Genomic DNA, 19,259 nt, shown 5'->3' with positions numbered 1-19,259 from the left:
TTAAACTTTAGAAACCCGCGGCCGCTATATTTGATGTGTTTTTAGTAAACCAAAAAAACCAACATAATAACCTACTAATGATGACTAGATGAATTGGGTTTGAGAGAAGTGATCGCGATTACACTGGGTCAGACTACTTTCTGTCAGGATATATTGGATCTTGGATGGGGTTTACCCGAGCTCTGATATATCTACATACTTAAGATAATAGAGATCATTAGTGGGGCACCGGAAGATTTTCCGACGTAGCCACTCCATCGCTCAAGTCAATCAAGTGATTTACAGCAAGAGAATGTATGTTTTTCGCACAAGAATATATATTTGAATGCATTAATATCAAACAAACCAGATATTCATAAGAGAGAAGTCAAATGATGACTTTGTTTTCAGTGTTCAGCTGCTACTTATGGTGAGATGGTCGCTCATGCTATGTACCGACACTGTTAAGTTTGACAATCCATGCTTACTTCGATTTAGTCACATGACCCCTACGTGCGCCGAAAGACATACTAATGATGATCAAGTAATTGTGCACTATACCTGCGAATTTTAGAGATGACACCTGTACCGAAGTGTTCGGGTGGACAACCATAATGTGGAGTACTGTTTACCTGATGTACAACCCGAGCTCTTACTATCCGAGCTCAACTGTGTGTCTGGTTCTTTTTAATCACTGGTTGGTTTGCTCAACTTTCCTGAGAATTGATCTGGATTAGGGGTATACCTACAAATCAATTAACAAGCAAATGTGTATCCAATTATTGAAAGTCGAGGGATCGTAGTGCCGCAGCTAAATCGAACCCCTAAGGCGTTGACATGTAAAATATAGTGGGCCGAATACCAAATGCTAGACTGAATTATTCTGACAAATTTGAGGCAAACAGCAACAGATTGGACATGGGAATGTTTCGTATTTCCCGATAAACTTGTGTTTTGTTATATGATATGAATAATCGCTTGAATGCCCTCGAGGTAATTAAACCTTGCATTGTCTGATCCCATATGCAGTGTAACAATATGTCCTCCTATTGTTGAGTCATGGCACGTGCTGACGAAGTAGTTGTCTGTCAGAGAAAGGCCTCCTAGATATTCTCGCATCTTCTCTTTCGTGGCCTACTACGTATACATACATACATACATACATACATAACGCATTGATTATTGGTAAATTTAATTTAATTAATTGACATAATCAAATCATTAACTAACTATAGTTTTTCATATTTACTTGTCTATCCGTTCTGGACCTCACATGAATCATTCCCAGAAGGGCCACTGCTTCTATCTATCATAATGTTTTCCATCACTCCTATTAATTATTAGCTTAACACCACAATTAATAGCACAAAAAAATTTATGAGTTTATCATAAATCAACTATAGCATAAATATTTTTTGTCATTTGATTGATGACATGATCGTCTGTATTACATATCCTGTTTAGTTAATAAAAAAAATAGTTAATAAAAAAAATTCAATAAATAAATGATTCGATATATATATATATATATATATTATATAAATACATATAAATATATATATATAAAACGAAACTTTAACTGCTAACAAAACATCAAAATAGTTTCCTCGATATATACAACTGGCAAGCGATGGTTATTTAAATTGCAATTACAGCTAATGATGTCTTAATTGTCAAGGATTGTATTATTACTATTTACCAAATTTAAGGGGATTAGTTGAGTAAGACACCAAGATCTGAGGCGTTGGCAGTTAATTCGTAACTAACAAATGTTGGTGCATAAATATATCCAATTCGTAACTAACAAATGTTGTGCATAAATATATCTCAACTATATATATATATATATATGTATGTATATTAATTGTCGATTGAACTATTTTTATTTATCATCTTATATAACAACCATACCAAAAAGTACTTAATTATATTATACAATATTGTTTAATGAAAACTTTTAGAGAGTGAAATGACAGTGTGACCTGGTAATCCTCAATCTATACTACTTGATTGCATGAGCAGATGAGTCGAAGAATTAAAGTAAACCATCTCCTAATTTCGAGTATGCATGCCATTGAATCTCGCACTTTGTGTTCCCTCTAGCTTGTTGTGTAAACTCTTATATGCACTGTCAGGCTCCGCCCGAACTAGAATTTTAATCTCTAAAATTTTTAAATATTTTAAATTGATATACCCGGGTTACAATCATATTATTTTAAAATTATACAAAATTTACCTATAAATTTTTTCAAAAAAAATTGGGCCATCCGGGCTTTACAAGCTAATGTCCCTCCGCCCCTGCTGTCATGGTACTTTGACAAGCATATAGCTCTTTCTTGATGCATATCAAAACACTGTCTTAACTATTTACGGTCAAGATTATGAAACTTCAACTCAAAATTTAGCTAAAAAAAAAACTTTCGTTCAAGTCATATATAAAACTATCAACTGGATTGTCTCAAGCCGTCTCTACTCTCTTCTGCAAACCACTAAAAAACACTTTTTTAACATGAATATGTAATGACTTGCTAATATGGTTTTTTTCAAAAATATATTTATTTAATAAAGAAACGCATAAAATGGTTGGGAGGGCGACTTGTGCATCTAAATCTTAATAAATACACGCACATTTGTCATGTATCTCGTGACCCTACGATCTTTCACTGTCAAAACATCAAAATAAAATGACAAAAAAATAGAAATATATCCACGTCACTCTCCAACGGATATAACGCGGTACCATCCAAAAAGAAGGAAGAACCTCTTTTAGAAAAGGAAACGGAACTCCCCCGCCTCCTGCACCTTAACACGGAATCCAAATCCTCGAATATACCAGATTTAAGGATAGAAATTGACGTCCGCATACCTTCACTTTATTTATTTATTATAATTAGTATATTATTATTTATCCGGTTCAATTTCCAAAATAAACGTCTGATAAAGTACTACATATGTTTCACTGTGAAAGATAGAAAATCAAAATTAGAGAGAGAGAGAGAGAGAGAGAGAGAGAGAGAGAGAGAGTGGTTCTTTGAAGTTCTTTGAGCGATAATGGTGAAATCAAGTGGAGCATGCTTTAAGATAATTGCCTGCGGAAGTGATTCAGTCGATCACGAGGATTTCCAAGCACCGGAAGTGTGTATCTGTTCATATGTTGTTTGAATCTGCTGTTTTTGTAGAATCTTAGTGTTTTTATGTTTATAATTTGAGTTTTCGAGTTCGTTTTTGCTCTTGAAGTTATTTGTTCGTCCGGTTAGTTACATTTTCTTGGATTTGTTTTGACTTGATTCGATGCCTTTTTTGGTTTGTATTCTATGTGGAGAAGGCTTCTCTGCTTGATCGGTTGACTGTTCGATGCTCGAATCTATGGTAGGGTACTAGGATCTGTGAAACTGGCTTTTAGATGTTTTTCCTGAACTAGACTTTGATTTTGGTATTATTCAACGATGTGAACGGATTGCGCTAGCTCAATTAGTCTGCTTGTTATTATAGTCGATTGAAACATCGAGTAACGATTTGCATTACCGGAATTGACGAGTTTTTGGTTTGATTTGTTTTTTTTTGTGTACACGTGATGGTCGATGATATTATGGTCACTGATGTCTTTTTTTTAGAGGTGAAATTGTGACTGCATATGATCGGACATGCGTCTTTACAATGTGGAAACTCTTGTTGGTTATTTCGAAAAATTGAATGCTTCGTGTAATTCTTCTTCTATTAATCACACCTCGTCCCACTTGAATTTAAGGTTGCATTTGGATCAAATCTACTCAAATATTTTGATCCAAACGTGAATCTCAGTTGTGTAGAAAATGCTGGCTGTTGCTGCTGGAACAAGGACCCGTGGCCGCCTAAGTGTGTCTCGATGATATTTTAGTCAATAATGAATATTTTTGTTATTGAATAGCGTAATTGTTTTAACAAACTGGGTTTATCTTTTATGTAAATTTTGGTGAGAAAAAAAATTACGGTTGTTGAGTGTAAGCTATTTGCTTCTTTTCATATGTATTTTTTAAATTTGGTTAGCTGGTACATGTTCATTTTTGTTTTTCACTTTCTAAATGAGACAGTGGTTACAAACTTCTGAATATTTCAGAGCAATAGTTCAAATGAGAGGCGTGGGTGGAGTTTTCGAAAGAGATCTGCTAGACATCAAGTATTGAGTAACACCATCATCTCAGAAGCTCCTTCATCTGTGAAAAAGGAAAGTCCAGAATCTACAGATGTCAACTTCCTTGTGCAGTCTAACTTGATTATTCCAGAGAAGTCCTCTGCAATTCAAAGGAAAGAAGAGAAGACTGAGTTGTCTGCTCAACCAAACATAAAGTATTCAGACACCATACCTGATAACCTGGATGACTCTGACTCTAGTGCTGATACAACCTATGATGAGTCCAGTGTAATTGTAATCCAGGCTGTTATCAGGCGATCTCTGGTGTGCCTACTTACAGTGTTATAATTCTTATCTCTCAAGTCTGTTGGGCAATATTATATCCTATTCTTGTTATCACTTGCTAGGCTCAAAGACTGCTATCAAAGCAGAAGAACATTATAAAATTGCAAGCAGCTATACGGGGACATTTAGTTCGAAGGTATGCTGTGGGAACTCTTAGGTGTGTTCAGGCAATTGTCAAAATGCAAGCTCTTGTTCGAGCTCGCCATGCTCGCCTACTTGTTGAAGAATCAGGTGATTTTGAGAAGCAAAATGCAAGCGGAGGAAAGGATAATCCCAATCCGGTAGTGACACATAATTTGTTTTTTATTTTGTCAGTATCACTTTCAAAAAACCTCTGCCGCAATAGTATTTTGTTCTTTGGTTTCACGTTGTTACTTCTGACAATCCTAAATGCCTGTAAACCCCTAATTTTAAGTTGCGGTGATTGTGCAGTGACTCAGTGATATTCTGCATGTCCCAAGGCAGATGAGCAAGTGTATTGATTTTGTATCATGAGAGTTCAATTGTTTATAGTGATGCAAATTGTCTTTTAAATTAAATTCTAAATTTTCAGAGATAAGATTTGTGTCAAGAATTTAAGTCTCACCACCCTCTCTATCAAACTAGATTCATGTTTCCTGTGGAATTGAGTCATATTTTCTGATACACAGCTGAAGGAGAACCAAATAAGTGTCATTTAATGTCCCTTTCTTCTTTTTTTCCTTGGAAGATACAGCTAAATTATCCATAATTTTTTTGATAGTGCTACGTTCTCTTAATTTCAGAGGAGCGAAAGAGAAGCAAAATCAAATGTTTCACACACTTACGTTTCCATCGAGAAACTACTTAGCAATGGATTTGCCCGTCAGGTATTTAAATGAACACGGACACCCTTCTATATTTTGGATTTTTTTTTCCCATCTATGCTACAGACATTTATGTATATGGACCCTGATGTGTGTTCCGGATTTTAATGTTAGCTGATGGAATCAACACCTAAGTCTAAATCTATCAACATCAAGTGTGACCCCTCAAGATCAGACTCCGCCTGGAAATGGCTGGAAAGATGGATGTCAGTTTCGATGAGCAATGCCGAGGTACTGGAATCTGGATCAGCCGCAGAGCTGCTACGAGAAGAATAACCTTGAAAACTCTGAAGGAAAAGTGGACTCTGTAGTTCCATCTGATTACTATCCCGAGCAAACAAACGTATCTGGGGTGGTGATATCATTAGTCGAAGCGTCTGTAAATGACGACAATTTAATCAGTTGCGAGAAAGGCCACGTAGATCTCCAAGTGTGCAAATCAATCTCGCCTTCCTCCAGTCATCCTGACCTACAGAATATTGACAAATCAGATTTGACACATGCTGTAACAGAAACAGATACAAGAAGTTTGGAGGCTGAAACAAAATCAGTACCTGCTTCGGATGAGATAAAAGAAACAGGCTTGAATTTGGAGGTGGAAGCAATATCTCTCCCTGATAAGGAGGAAACAGTGTATGAAATTGACTTGCCAGATGTGAAAAATTTGGCCTCTGAGCAACCTGAATTTGAGACTCAGAAATTATCAAGGAAGGCAAGTAACCCTGCTTTTCTTGCTGCCCAGTCAAAATTTGAAGAACTGAGTTCAGCTGCCAATAATGCTAAGCTAGAGGCCTCATTCAACCCAGATCATGGTATCGAGTCCGACCTAAAAAAGGTTTCTACTTCTACTGATCAACAACCATTTAGGTCTCAGGAGATTGAATCATCAGAAAATCCAATTTCCAATGCTCCAGCTGTTCAAATAGGTGGCTCTGAATGTGGGACTGAACTTTCTATTTCATCGACCCTCGATTCGCCTGATAGGTCAGAGGTTGGAGTCAATTACATTGAACAGAACCCAAAAAATGCTGATGAGTCTGACCATTCTACAAGTGGAGAAAATTTTGTTCTTGACATCGATGGGACATCCAGCATCCTAGGACCTGATCAATCACACAAAAATATGAATCATTTGCCTAGGGATGATAGTGGTAACCCAGCTATTGTTGAATGTGATATTTCCGTGCTTCTCACAGACTCACTACCAGTAAACAAGAAACCAGAACCAGATCCAAGTGACCTGCAGCTGGAGCTGGGATCTGAAGCAAGCCCCCTGGTACACAAGCAATCCCCCAAAGTATCTCCAAGAAGCCATACAACTGTCACTGAATCTCAAGCAACACCTTCTCCCTTGGTTTCTTCAAGAACGAAGAAAAAAAGAGGTGAAAAAAGTGAGTCAAGTCGCAAAAATATGTCCTCGTCAGCTGATAAAAAATCCCTTCTGAACTCCAATCAGGATGCGTCTTCAAGAAGTAGCATGGAGCAGTTACCGAAGGAGCACAAATCTGTAAAAAGGCGAAACTCTTTTGGTTCGGCAAAACCCGATAATGCAGATCAAGAACCAAGAGATAGTAGTAGCAGTATCTCTCTCCCAAGCTACATGCAAGCAACTGAATCTGCAAGAGCCAAAGCTATATCAAGTGGCTCTCCACGATCTAGTCCTGACGTGCATGAGAAGGATATCTACATAAAAAAGAGAGAATCTCTACCTGGTTCAAATGGAAGGCAAGGATCTCCTCGTATTCAGCGTTCTTTGTCTCAGGCACAGCAGAATGCTAAGGGAAATGGAACTCATTCTCCTCAAGGTATCGTCTAAATTTTCTTGTGACTAAGCGACCTTGTGTTGAAGGATAAGAAATTATTTTAATCCATTTTATTTGTTTAGATGATTTTGATTTGGGTAGATATCAAATCTATTCCTCCATTTATTTTCTTGCATTAACAACGTAATGGATTTTATATCATTATATGCATCCAACTTTAGTGTCATTTGAAATCCTTACATGAAACACTTTCATTCAATCAAAATATTTTATTCAAATTGCAAAGTGAGGGAGGTGCATTTATATTGAGTCACATTGACACAGGATTTCAATGTAGTAATTTGGATGCTTTTCACATAAGGGAATTTCAAATTATTTGATTTCAGTTTAAACTCTTTTGTTTGTTACTATAGGGATTTGAGAATGGATGTGAAATTTAGATTAAAATGAGGCCCATCTTGGGTGCATTTCAATCCATCATAATTACCATCACGTTTACATAAATTACCTATATGTGTTGTCTACATGAATCGATGATCCACCTTAGATAACCAAACTTTACCTCTCCGTTAATTTACTGGGAATCAAATGTGTAAATATTAATGTTCATCCATGTCTGTAAGCCTCAAAGGCAGTGAGTTGCACCATGATCATAAATATCATTTAGATTGTGAACACTATCACCTTCATTTACTGTGGTCGTCTTCTTGAGCCACGCAGACTGCGTTGTATGTCCACTGCGGAGCGCACCGCTCAATACTGCGCAATTGTTTCCTAATTGTTACTCCGGGTAACTAAATTTTGAGGTTCTTGTGTAGAGCTGGAGTTGGTTATAGTGCGGCCATAGATTTATTCTTCGCCTACTGAATTTTATTCTTCGTTGCATCTCGCCCCTATTGAAATTAAAGTCTTAAGCATCCAAGATCGTTGTATTGATGATTAGTAACATTGATCTGTTGGCATCCAAAATTTACTTCTTTTGGTGTCCACCCTATCTGCTTACTGCTCGTCCTAATCGTTTCAGACCGCAAATGGAGGAGGTAGTCTGAATCTCGGGTACACCGTGTAAATCTGAGATGGTATTACGCGCAGTGGCTTCTTGATGGAGGAAAGATGATGCATTGATATCATATTATTTTCTTTTTCTTTTCCCGGTTGGAGATATATAGAGCTTCAGAGAGGGCATGTAATTTACTACTCACCACTTACGATATTGTTATTTGTTTTTTTAAATTTTTTGTCCTTTGTATCTGTCTGAGAGTGGCTTGTTTCTCCCAAGAGCTTGATTGTATGTTAACTTGTGTTTGGCCGCCGATCGCTAATGGCTTTTAGATATCTTGTATTGACTTAAAAGTTGAAATATACATGAAATATCGCCAAAACAGAATTATGTTTAACTTTGTTACAGTATATTAATTATACCGGCGCAGGATGCTTACATGATTCTGCAGATTTGGTTTACATATCTCTAGAAATGAACTTCAATTATTTAACAATAACTTGCGATCTTTTTATTTTCATAGGTCTTACATGCTGTCTTCTATTTTCCAAGTAAAACAAATATGTTTGTTTCGCTTGTAGACATGCGATTAATATCTACTGATATTAAACGAAAAATGAAAAGAAATAATAATTTCATCAACTAATTTGGTCGAAAAAGTTTTAAGTATGTTTTCGAAAAAATATAGATAGATTATTAATTAAAAATCGGAATTTGATTAATGATATCAAGTAACGGTAGACATTGAAGAAAAATTTTGTACGGTATATTTTAAAGAAAAAATTAGTTGTTATGCTTAGATATAAAAATATTTATATTTATTTTTTTTTAAAATCATACTTTATTTTATACGATTCTCCGTCAAATTATACTACTTCAGAGCTCTCAATTTTTATTTATTTATCTATTATTATTATTATTTAGTAAAAACTTGTGTAAGACGGTCTCACGATCGTATTTTGTGAGACAGATCTCTTATTTGGGTCATCCATGAAAAAATATTACTTTTTATACTAGGAGTATTACTTTTTATTGTGGATATCGATAAGATTGACACGTCTCACAAGAGACTTACTCTTATTATTTTATAATGTAAAATCCACAATCGTTATTTTTTTGTGTGCACTACGTAAATCATCGGATTAACATAATAGTTTTAAACTACGCTAGTCAGGTAAATAAAGTTTTTGATAATTAAACATATGGTTGAATCGATCTATCTTAAAATAACTGTTCAACAGGACATTCGGATCATAATAATATTATATTATATTATATAAAATAATAATATAATATAATAAATAATATATTTTAAATTTTAAAAAATTTATATTTTTATATAAATAACAATATATATATATATGATTATTTGAATTTTATTAAAAATATTATTTTAATAATATTAAGACTTATTTTATTTGTATTTTTTATTTAAAATATATATGTAATTACATCTTATATTTTGATTATATGTATATTGTTGCTTAGATTTTAAATTTGAATTTTATTAAAAATATTATTTTAATAATATTAAGACTTATTTTATTTGTAATTTTTTAAAATATATATATGTAATTACATCTTATATTTTGATTATATGTATATTGTTGTTTAGATTTTAAATTTTGAAATATATATATATATATATCCAAAATAAAATTTAAGATTTTAAATATGAGAAACAATTAAATTTTAAAAAAAATTAAAAAATTAAAAAATAGTGAACTGGTTTGATCAGTTCTCGACTATTTTTATTGATTGTTACTGGTTTGATCGTTGAACTGTTTTTAAGTGTGATCTGGACCGAAAAAGTGGTCATTTACTAGCTTTCGGTCGGTACGATCTTAAAACATGGAGGTAAATTAGACTGAAAAATATATGTAATAAGCTTGTTGTGTTAGTAGGAGAGAATCAAACTCCTAATCATTGACTAACTGTTCTTTACTCTATCAACTCGAACACATTTGTAAACAACTCTCAGTTATTTTTAATCATAAATATTTTTTGGTTATAAGCTAACATGGTCATAGTACTGCTATTTAAAGAAAATATTTTTATTCTAAAGTTTTTTTTTTCATCTTGAAAAATATCAAATATTCATGATGAAATCTTACAAAATTTAAATTATTTTATATAGGTCAAATTAATAAAAAATAATGAATGTACGTTTCATGGGAAGTATGAAATTCAATTTTCTTATCCTGCATGTCTTTAATTATATCATTTATCATTCATCGAACCAACCAAACATGTGCATCCGTTTCAAGTTACAATAAAAGGAAAAAAAAATTCAAAAGAAGTTTTTCCCCAGGTTACCACGCGCCCTACTGGAGCGTGTCTTACAAACAAATTACAATTATATAAACGACACGCAAGGACGATAGCGTGATAAAATGACGGCAAAATGCCAAAAAGGAGAAAAAGTAGATTAGAGGATCTAGGGTTTATTTGTATTTTCACTCTCCCCGTCGTCTCTGTTTCTCTTCTTTGTATTTCTGTGTCAATGTATAGTTGCACAAAATTGAAAAGCAATCGATTAAATTTAATCGTAAATCTGTGTTGTATAAGTGATTGCTAAATCGGAAGTTGGGTTTTGATTGCAAAAAGCGATCGAATTTTTATAAGACATCTATATATATTTCAAATCCAATTAATTTATTTGTGAAAAAAAATGGGAGGATCGCAGAAATCGAAAAGGGTCTCTTGGGCTTCAGATGTTAATCTTTGTCAGGTAAATCTTGTGAAGATTTTTCAGTTACTTCGTCTTGCTGAATGATTGTTTTAACTAAATTTTATGGTATTTTTATCCAAAAAGGGGTAAGGATTGACGTTTCTGAAACTTTAAAAATCTAATTAAAGGTTGATCGAAAATAATTATAGACAGTCTGTATATTCTGTTGTTCCGTGAAGACATTAATTGGATAAAATGTTAATTTCAACAATTTGCTTAATTATTTGATTGGGACATTGTTAAAGAGAAGTAAATGGATTAAATTTCATTTCAATTCGTATCTGAACTGAACGAAATTTTGGAAATAAAGGGGACATTCTTGCTGAAATGGCCTGAAAATGAAATGTACAGATCCATTCATCATCGATTCATTATCAAGTATTGAGACAAGTACATTTATTTCCTTAAATGTTTGTTAATGATTACGTGATGTTAATATATAGGATTCAGTGTAGCTAATTATTGCAATATCGTTCTTAAAATTTTAGTACATCAAATATGAGTCGAAAAAAGTTGGGATGACAAAAAACTCTTCTGAGCTACTTATTAAAAAGACGGCATTTTGTTACTGCCAATTTTGGATACAAGATTAACAAACTAATTTCAAGTATCTAGGAAGGTTGGTTGGCTGTTTCATACCGACTCCAGATTGTTATGCCTTGTTTAGCTTTTTATATCAAATTTTGAGGTTGACAAATGAAAGAAATGCACTAATAAATTGTGCTGGTTAGTACATGTATTGATTGAGTTCAGTTCTTGGGGGGCACAGCAGGTATATTAATGGCTAATTGCTGTCTTGTTTTCGTTGAAACATTATAATAAGTATTGGTTTACGAATGAATAATCAGCTATAAATTTTACATTAAACTTTTCGGACAATGAAAGAGATAATGTAACGCACTTCTCTATGAGAGATGTATAGTAAAAATATTATCAATTTAGCCTCCTATGTTCCTATACTCACATCCACTCGATTCACGATTGCCTTTGAGAGTTCTTTCCTTTTGGCTGTTTCGTTCGTTGCTGTATTCTGGATTTATGCGACATTTGCAATTTCCAATCATTTCATCCTGGAAAAAGCAGTATCGATTCCCCGGCTCAAATTTAGTTGGAGTCAAATTGGTGTCTCGCTCCAGCATCTCATGCGTGGCTAGTGACATAGACGATAATTGTGCATCTCTAAGAGAGAGGGAGATCTTTCTTTCACTTGTGATATCACTGTGATGTGTAGTCTTTATAGTTTCTTGGATCCTTACTTCATATGCATTTCCTAGCGAATGTGCCATTCTCATGCATTAGTTTGTGATATTTTGTGTTGTCTTCCGTCAATTATGTATGAAATTCTGTGTCGTTGGTTCTATGTGTGTGGGAAGGTGCGGAAAGTGTGTTCCAGATTGGAGCTTAGACTCAATTGGACTTTCAATGACGTGATTTGTTTTGTTGTCCACTTTGTTGGAACATTCATATTTGCCCTTGGTCGTTGTATCAGATGCAACTTTGTGTGCTTATTGTAGGTCTACAGTTGTTTTCTCTGGTAAAACTAGTAGTTTCTACTCTATCTTCTCATTGTTGATGTAGCCTGTAGAGTTTGCATCCAATTTTTTTATTATTGAGCTTTTCATTGTTTTTTTCCACCAGTGAAATGAATACACTGATAAAAGAAAAAATGTACAAATACCCTAGGCGTTCACAGGAAAAAAATTTCAATCAAGTCCTGTTAAATAACTTTGTCCATTATAGTAGTTAGTTGAGTTACAGATTTACTAATTCTCACCCTGAATTGCTATGTAATATACTTGTGCCGTACTTTTGGTAGGTAAGGTTGTTTTTGTCCGAAGAATCTCCCTCACAAGTGGGATTGGGAACACAAGATCACCTCCAGGCAAAGACACAGTGGCCAGACCAGTCTGGGGATACAGGAACTGATTACAATTTACCTCCAGGCTTTGAAGGTATCCAGCATGCAAATCTTTGGAGATTTAATCTGTCTCAAGCACCCCTAGTTACGTGGAGATGGCCTCCAAGAGTAAGTCTACCATTTTTGTCTTCTTTCTCCATATATTTGCTGAACCATTATCTTTAAGGATGTAGATACTCATTTTCATGTTCCTCAAGAGCTATTTGTTCTGTTATAAATTTGACTTGGCAGGGGTGAAGCTGGGATTCTCTAACTTAGGATCATCTTTAAGAGAATATCAAATTCTCCATGTGATTTCCTGTATAATTTCACACTACCAAGTACCGACTTATGTATGGTGATATGGTGTTGGCTTGTGGAATATATTGTACTTATTACTCCGGATTTCAATCCTAAATCTTCAATGTGTTGTGATTTCAGAGTTGAGTTTGGATTCAAAGTGTATATTTTGTGTTTACAGTGTCATAATAAGAACATAGTTGACTTCCTAAGCCTTGATTTGTCAATACAACTATCAACCCTCTCGTCAAGTGAGTAGCGTTGAGGATAGAGAGATTAAGTAAATCGCACTTGTGTTCTTTCATTGTCGATGGTCACTGGAAAAGTTGAGCTTTTGCATGTGAGTAGTGCTCATATGTGCCAGGGATGTGGAAGTATTGTATTCTTCTGAATCTCACATTTCTATTCTTCGCAGTTTGAAGTGAATAGTGAATGGGCAGTGGTTGCAGGGGAAGAGAGCACAGAAATTGAAGCACAGAATCAACGAGAAATGAGAGTTCTAGAAGCCGTATATCCACGCCTGTCAGCTATTCCTCCAAAGTACGGTAATTAGTCGGTAATTGATCTTTCATGCTTCCATGTTCCTTTGTTTTGTGCATGAATCATTAAGCTTCTATCTTTCATCAGCCCTTCCGCATTAATGTGTGCTGAAGACTCAATTGTCAGTGATCAAAACACTCCTGTGGTTCCTATCACACCAATTGAAGAAGAGGAGGCTGCATTGGATAACACAACATTTACCTCTGAGGCCACCACCACCAACTTGACAAGTTCACATCCCCAGCACATTTCCCATTCGTCAATTTCATCTCATGGCAGTGCCACAAATGGAATTTTATCTACAGATGTCGAGCCCGATGTCGTCTCTGCTGCACAGGCTGCCTTGACTTCAATCTTATCAAATGGAGATCAGCATAATCTGATCGATCGGGAGTTACTTCTGAAAATTCTCAGCAATCCAAAAACGGTCGAGCAACTCTTGACAAACCATGCTACATATTCCAGTTCGCAGAATACGCCATCATCTGGAATGCCTAACATGCCTTCCTCCAAGTTTCAGGGTCAGCCAATCATCGGTGGACAACCTGGTACAACATCCAGTACACAACTTATGCCATCATTTCATACATCTAATTTGCCATCATACAGCCTGCAGAATGTGCCGTCCATTGGAGTGCATAATACGCCATCTACCAGTACACAGTACACACCCAATTTAAGGTCTCCACCCAAGAATTCATTTGATTATGTCAATTTTGCCACCGACAGAAGAGAACCACTTTCTACTCACCTTTCAAGACCAGAAATCAGATCCCCTTCAATGGCTACAGCAAGTACTCACCTTTCAAGACCAGAAATCTTCTCCCCTTCAATGGCTACAGCAAGTATACCTTTTTGCCCCTCGATCAGGAATGTACGGCCTTCTTTACCTGATGTAATAATGTCAGCACCTTCACCGGGAGTTCCATTGGTGAAGGACGCTAGTTATTACAAGAGCCTCATTCAGCAACATGGAGAAGAAAGACGGGAAAGTTTGCCTCAATTCGCAAATCAAAGCAACCAACCACTGGGAACAAGTCAAGAGCCGATACATGTGGCAAAATTAAAAGACTCGAAACAAAAGATAATGAAGCCTTGCATCTTTTTTAACAGCGCAAGGGGTTGCAGGAATGGAGCTAATTTCCCATATCAGCACGATGTGTCGTCCCAACAAAGGATTGGTGGTATTCCGGAGGTTCAAACTGCCAAGAGGGTTAAAATTGACAGAGAGATTACTGGTACTTGAGCATTCAATATGCATCCATCTTCATGAATCTATCGAGTGATGGTTTATTTTCATGTCCATTTTTTCATCTTCTTTGCAATAGAATTAATTCATGTGTATGAATTTATTTATTTTTGTTTAGTCCAAGTAGGGAAACATTGTGCTACCTTTTGTATAATTTAAGCTGGGGTTACTGACTCATTTGGTTTTGCACATCATGAGAAATGTTCTTTGTGAAGTACTAAAATTTATTGGTTTTGTATATTCTTTATCGTTGTATTCTCTCTCTTGCTTTCTTTCTTATTTATTTTTTTTTTTTGAAAAATTGTACACATCCACAGTAAACGAGTAGAAGTAATTAAATATCGGTTTATTTAAACTTGTGCTGAAATTTTTATTTATTTAATTAAAATATGATATAAAAAAAATTGAAATTTGAATAATTTAGACTTTATATTCAAGTTTCTAGTGAAAACGTGGTGCACATTTTCAAAAAATCAATTTTTATTTACTCAAATTTTGATTATGTTTATCAATACATATTAAAATGAATAAATCCAGTTTCTAAATAAAATTCGATATTTTTACATTCAAATTTATTAGTTTTTTTTATCATATAATTATAATATTTTCAATATTTTATTGATTATTTAGGTTTAACAAAATTCTTTCATATTTAATTTTGATAATATTATTATAGTGGTTAATTTTAAAATTTTTAACATTATTAATACTATTATTTTTATTTATTTAAATAATAAAAAACAAATATAATTTTGATAATATTATTATAGTGGTTAATTTTAAAATTTGTAACATTATTAATACTATTATTTTTATTTATTTAAATAATAAAAAACAAATATATTTATCAAAATATATAAAAAAAATGATAAATCTAAGGAGTTGGGGTTTCAACCCCCGTCCTTCATTCCTTCTCTAGCTATGAAAATTACATATACCTGCAGATTTATATCAATCTTATATTTACACTCTTTTAACTTTAAAATTACATATATCTTATACCTCACATGAAATATATGTCAATCTTTCAATTTCTCATTAAATAAGTATTCAAGAAATAGTTTTATTTTTAATATATTTAAGTAAAAAGTCAATAAAAAATTAAAATAAAAGCAAACAACAAATTAAAAATTCAAATCATAAATATTTTTTGGCTTTGTTGTATGATTTTAGTTTTAAAATACATTATTTAAAACATACTATTTTGTAACTTAACATTCTCAACCAAATAAAAAATTTCATTTTGGTTTAATTTTATTTTTATATTAATTTTTTTGTATTTTTTAATAATATAATTTTTAAATGTTCGTGTTCTTTAATGTTCGGAGTGGTATTGTAAGGTAGATAAGATTTAAAAAAATATTATGGGTGTGTATATGTATATTTTTAGATAAATGGATGTCATTTAAATTTGATACAAATTTAAAAAGATGCACACGTAATTTTCGAAATTAGTTGAATTTTTTTATATATATATAAATTTCTGGGAAAGTATATATAATTAAACGTTTTATTTAATTAAAAAACCCAAACAAATGTTCTCCGCTCGGTGACCCCTGTACGCTTCTCCTTGCTGAACCTTTGGAGAGGGAAGAAGATGTTGAAATTTTTGTCGAAGGTGAGGATCGAGTTTAACGCACTGGACCCACGCATAGCATCGTGCATGGAGTTTTTAGCTCAGTGCAACGCTCGCAAGGCCAAAGAATCGAACCCAAGTTGCCAGGTCCAGGTCAAGCGCCGAACCGACGATTTCCCGCCCAAGATTACAGTAACTTTCATCAACGGCGTCGAGGAGACCTTCGAAGCTACCTCCACTCCTGCGCAAAAAATCCGCAACCTGATTCTCGAGAAGGGCCAGTTTCTCGAGACTGAGCAGATGTTTCGTGAAGCCGGTGAAAAATGGCCCGTCGTTATCCCCGAAGAAGAGATCAGTCAACCGTTTACTGGAATTAAGGTGATGGGATACTTGTTCTTGTGTACTGATTTTTGTTTATTAGATTATTTGCCGTGGTTTGGAGCGGGATCGGAAATAGGTTGTGGTTGATACCATTTTGATGGACAATTTGGTGAGCACGTGGTGTGCGACCCTTTCTTGGATAAAATTCATTTATTTTTGGCCTTTTTTTTTTAGCACAAATCAATAATTTTATGATAAGTGTGACATGGCCGTGGAAAATTAATCTCTTTTCTTGTTTCTTTTTCCGAATTTGCAGCCAAGAAAAGCAGAAGAGAAGCAGCAATAACCCATTCAGCATTAATTTTCTGGACTTTCAATCGACTACTCAATTAGCAAGAGATTCAGAGGATGCATAAAGAGATGCAATTTCAAGGTTTTACTCCTCTGAGTTTGAACTTACTATCTACTTAATAAAGCTTTCATTTTTTCCTTACCTATCATAGGCAGATTACTGGAGTATTACAATTTGATCTTCATTTGGTCATTTGGTACCTATTTTCAAACTAATATTATCTGGTTGGAGTATTCATATTTCACATGGATTCTTTCTTTCTTTTTTTCTTGCTTATTGATCTTAATGCATTGTATTCAGAAGTTTGTTCCGATGACCAAAGCAATTAAGAATGTTATGATTGATGTGATGTTAATCTTGTTCACCTTTCAACTCTGGTTACCAAGACAACTCATGTCATTATATATACCAGCAACTGAAGCACGCACATACGTGGGTGATTTTTCTTTCATTTTGTTGATTTCAAATGGCCTTATTACACTTAATTTAATGAGTTTAAACAACACAATTTAATGTAGTATCATGAACTAAAGATAACTCTATATATCAACCTAGTTCTTTTAAAATTTATTTCAGTAAATTGGAAAAAATATGTGCCAAGAGACCAAAGTAAATTTGTTTCTCACATTATCAAGTATTTGTTTCTCACATTATCAAGCTATATTCGATAGGTTTGTAGACATGAGGTTCGTAGATTCGAGGTTATATAACAAATAACGTATCTTGCATTTTCAAGATCAATGGTTTTCCTTGCATTGAATATGAGAGAAGCAACACTCGATGAGTTCAAAGCAACTCTCATATCCTACATTTTTGCGATCCTTAATGGGAAGACCATACAGTTGCAAACATTACATGGTCTATACATCAAGACAGACAAATATGCTCATGATTCATTGAATTTCTAACGAAACGAGTACTTGTAAGTATTATTATGTATCTCGATCTGATATTCATGTAAGTGTACACAATGTTGGATGATTATTTTTCACAACATTATCTGGTTCGATATTTATTCCTCGTTCTTCTCTCTTGACTGCGTGAGGATTCGACATCATGTCCATCATCATCTTCTCCGGTGAATCTTCCCAGTTAGCAAATGTTTCATGTCCACCTGAAAGAATTTCGATCGAAGTATGGTCAAATGTCACCAATCTCGCAGTAAATTTTTTTAAAACCAGCAAAAGGACTTATCAATCTCAAGGCAAAAGAGGCCTTGATTCAACCCAAAACTCAAAATTGCCTCGGAAGCCCGGTTTACAATCCCTTTCAAAATCGCCAAAGCTTTCCAAATGTGCCGTGTTGGTGTTGTCGGACAAATAACCGATAATTTCCTCAAAAATAGCCTCATCGCATGGAATGGCTAAAGGCCCAGTATTAGCGAACCCACGCTCCTCCTCAGCTTGGGCCAATAGGCTTTCAAACACTGGATGGTTTAAATACGTGGCCTGCACCACAAAAGTATGAGTAATCAAATTCTTATATATTGATCAAACGTCCATCAACTGGATCACATGTCTGTCCGAAGCAAGAATACACAGATAATTGGTTAGATGAGTTTGTTGCCAAGCGGGCAAGAAAAATGGGCTTAGCTCGAATAGTGTCCAAAAATGGGTCAGCCCAAAGCTATATCTCAACACTTAAGTGGGCTTAGCAAGACATCTTTTGGGTCTGACCCAGAGGCAGATCTTGAATTCACGTGGGCACATGATTGTGTTGGAACTTGGCACATGTGAACCACTCAACACATGATTAGGGTCATCTCATTTTCCAACATGTGAAGGTGACACCACAACACCGTGCGTGCAAAAACCCTCATATCTCTTCATGCAAAAACACACACATCCATTCGCAACAAAACAAATAGAAAATCCCAGAATTCATGGACCATTTTTAACTCATCGTAACGAAGAATATGAGAAATAAGACAAATTCCCATCAATGGATTCTACATAAGGTTTTATGGTAAGTCGGCAATTGATTTTGTAGGACAGATTTTGGATTTAAGTCTCGCCTAATCAATGCAAATGTTGAAAAATAACAACCGAAACTTCGATGATTTATTTTTTTTTCCCCATTTAATTTGTATAATATTTGATATTGATGTACCTTTCCAATGCCAGCTGAATGTCTAATTTTTCATCTTCTTCTTCTTAATTTTTTTTAAAAAAATCGCGACACAATTATATCATGCGGTGTTTTTTTTGCCATCACTGTTCCCGTATCGCACAAACAATGACACACGAGCGA

At 34.4% G+C, this 19,259-nt stretch overlaps 3 protein-coding genes across 5 annotated transcripts; all 3 read left to right on the top strand.

Annotated features, from left to right (window-relative positions):
• Window positions 1–2,954: 2,954 nt before the first annotated feature.
• On the top strand, window positions 2,955–8,440 carry LOC142533654 (protein IQ-DOMAIN 32-like). The gene is given in 7 exon segments (XM_075640494.1): window positions 2,955–3,114; window positions 4,076–4,414; window positions 4,498–4,716; window positions 5,200–5,283; window positions 5,395–5,544; window positions 5,546–7,085; window positions 8,068–8,440. Coding segments are annotated over 7 exon segments (2,436 nt in total). The 5' UTR covers window positions 2,955–3,030; the 3' UTR covers window positions 8,088–8,440.
• A 1,976-nt stretch (window positions 8,441–10,416) lies between these two features.
• LOC142532649 (zinc finger CCCH domain-containing protein 6-like) lies at window positions 10,417–15,007 on the top strand. 3 transcript variants are annotated; one of them, XM_075638986.1, is made up of 4 exons: window positions 10,417–10,774; window positions 12,591–12,800; window positions 13,412–13,511; window positions 13,599–15,007. In XM_075638986.1, the coding sequence occupies exons 2-4, from the start codon at window positions 12,788–12,790 to the stop codon at window positions 14,755–14,757; spliced, it is 1,272 nt and encodes a 423-aa protein (XP_075495101.1). In that variant the 5' UTR covers window positions 10,417–10,774; window positions 12,591–12,787; the 3' UTR covers window positions 14,758–15,007. The 3 variants fall into 3 exon arrangements, with proteins under 3 accessions (XP_075495101.1, XP_075495102.1, XP_075495100.1); XM_075638987.1 differs by having other exon boundaries at window positions 10,417–11,945; XM_075638985.1 differs by having other exon boundaries at window positions 10,418–10,774; window positions 13,387–13,511.
• Window positions 15,008–16,277: 1,270 nt separating this feature from the next.
• Window positions 16,278–17,381, top strand: LOC142532930 (uncharacterized). Its single transcript, XM_075639479.1, has 2 exons — window positions 16,278–16,714; window positions 16,974–17,381. The coding sequence occupies exons 1-2, from the start codon at window positions 16,358–16,360 to the stop codon at window positions 17,001–17,003; spliced, it is 387 nt and encodes a 128-aa protein (XP_075495594.1). The 5' UTR covers window positions 16,278–16,357; the 3' UTR covers window positions 17,004–17,381.
• The last annotated feature ends 1,878 nt before the right edge of the window (window positions 17,382–19,259 follow it).

This window comes from Primulina tabacum, chromosome 18 (genome assembly GCF_025594145.1).
Source record: "Primulina tabacum isolate GXHZ01 chromosome 18, ASM2559414v2, whole genome shotgun sequence".
NCBI classification, from domain to species: domain Eukaryota; kingdom Viridiplantae; phylum Streptophyta; class Magnoliopsida; order Lamiales; family Gesneriaceae; genus Primulina; species Primulina tabacum.
Note: the sequence above shows the minus strand (reverse complement) of the source record. Positions and strands in the feature narration are given on the sequence as shown.

What these genes read in the sequence shown, in the direction of transcription:
- LOC142532649 (XM_075638985.1), top strand. Translation starts at nt 10,715, where the DNA reads ATGGGAGGATCGCAGAAATCGAAAAGGGTCTCTTGGGCTTCAGATGTT. An exon ending in CAGATGTTAATCTTTGTCAG is followed by an intron (nt 10,775 to 12,590) that starts GTAAATCTTGTG and finishes TACTTTTGGTAG; the next exon opens with GTAAGGTTGTTTTTGTCCGA. An exon ending in CTGTCAGCTATTCCTCCAAA is followed by an intron (nt 13,512 to 13,598) that starts GTACGGTAATTA and finishes ATCTTTCATCAG; the next exon opens with CCCTTCCGCATTAATGTGTG.
- LOC142532930 (XM_075639479.1), top strand. Translation starts at nt 16,358, where the DNA reads ATGTTGAAATTTTTGTCGAAGGTGAGGATCGAGTTTAACGCACTGGAC. An exon ending in AACCGTTTACTGGAATTAAG is followed by an intron (nt 16,715 to 16,973) that starts GTGATGGGATAC and finishes CCGAATTTGCAG; the next exon opens with CCAAGAAAAGCAGAAGAGAA.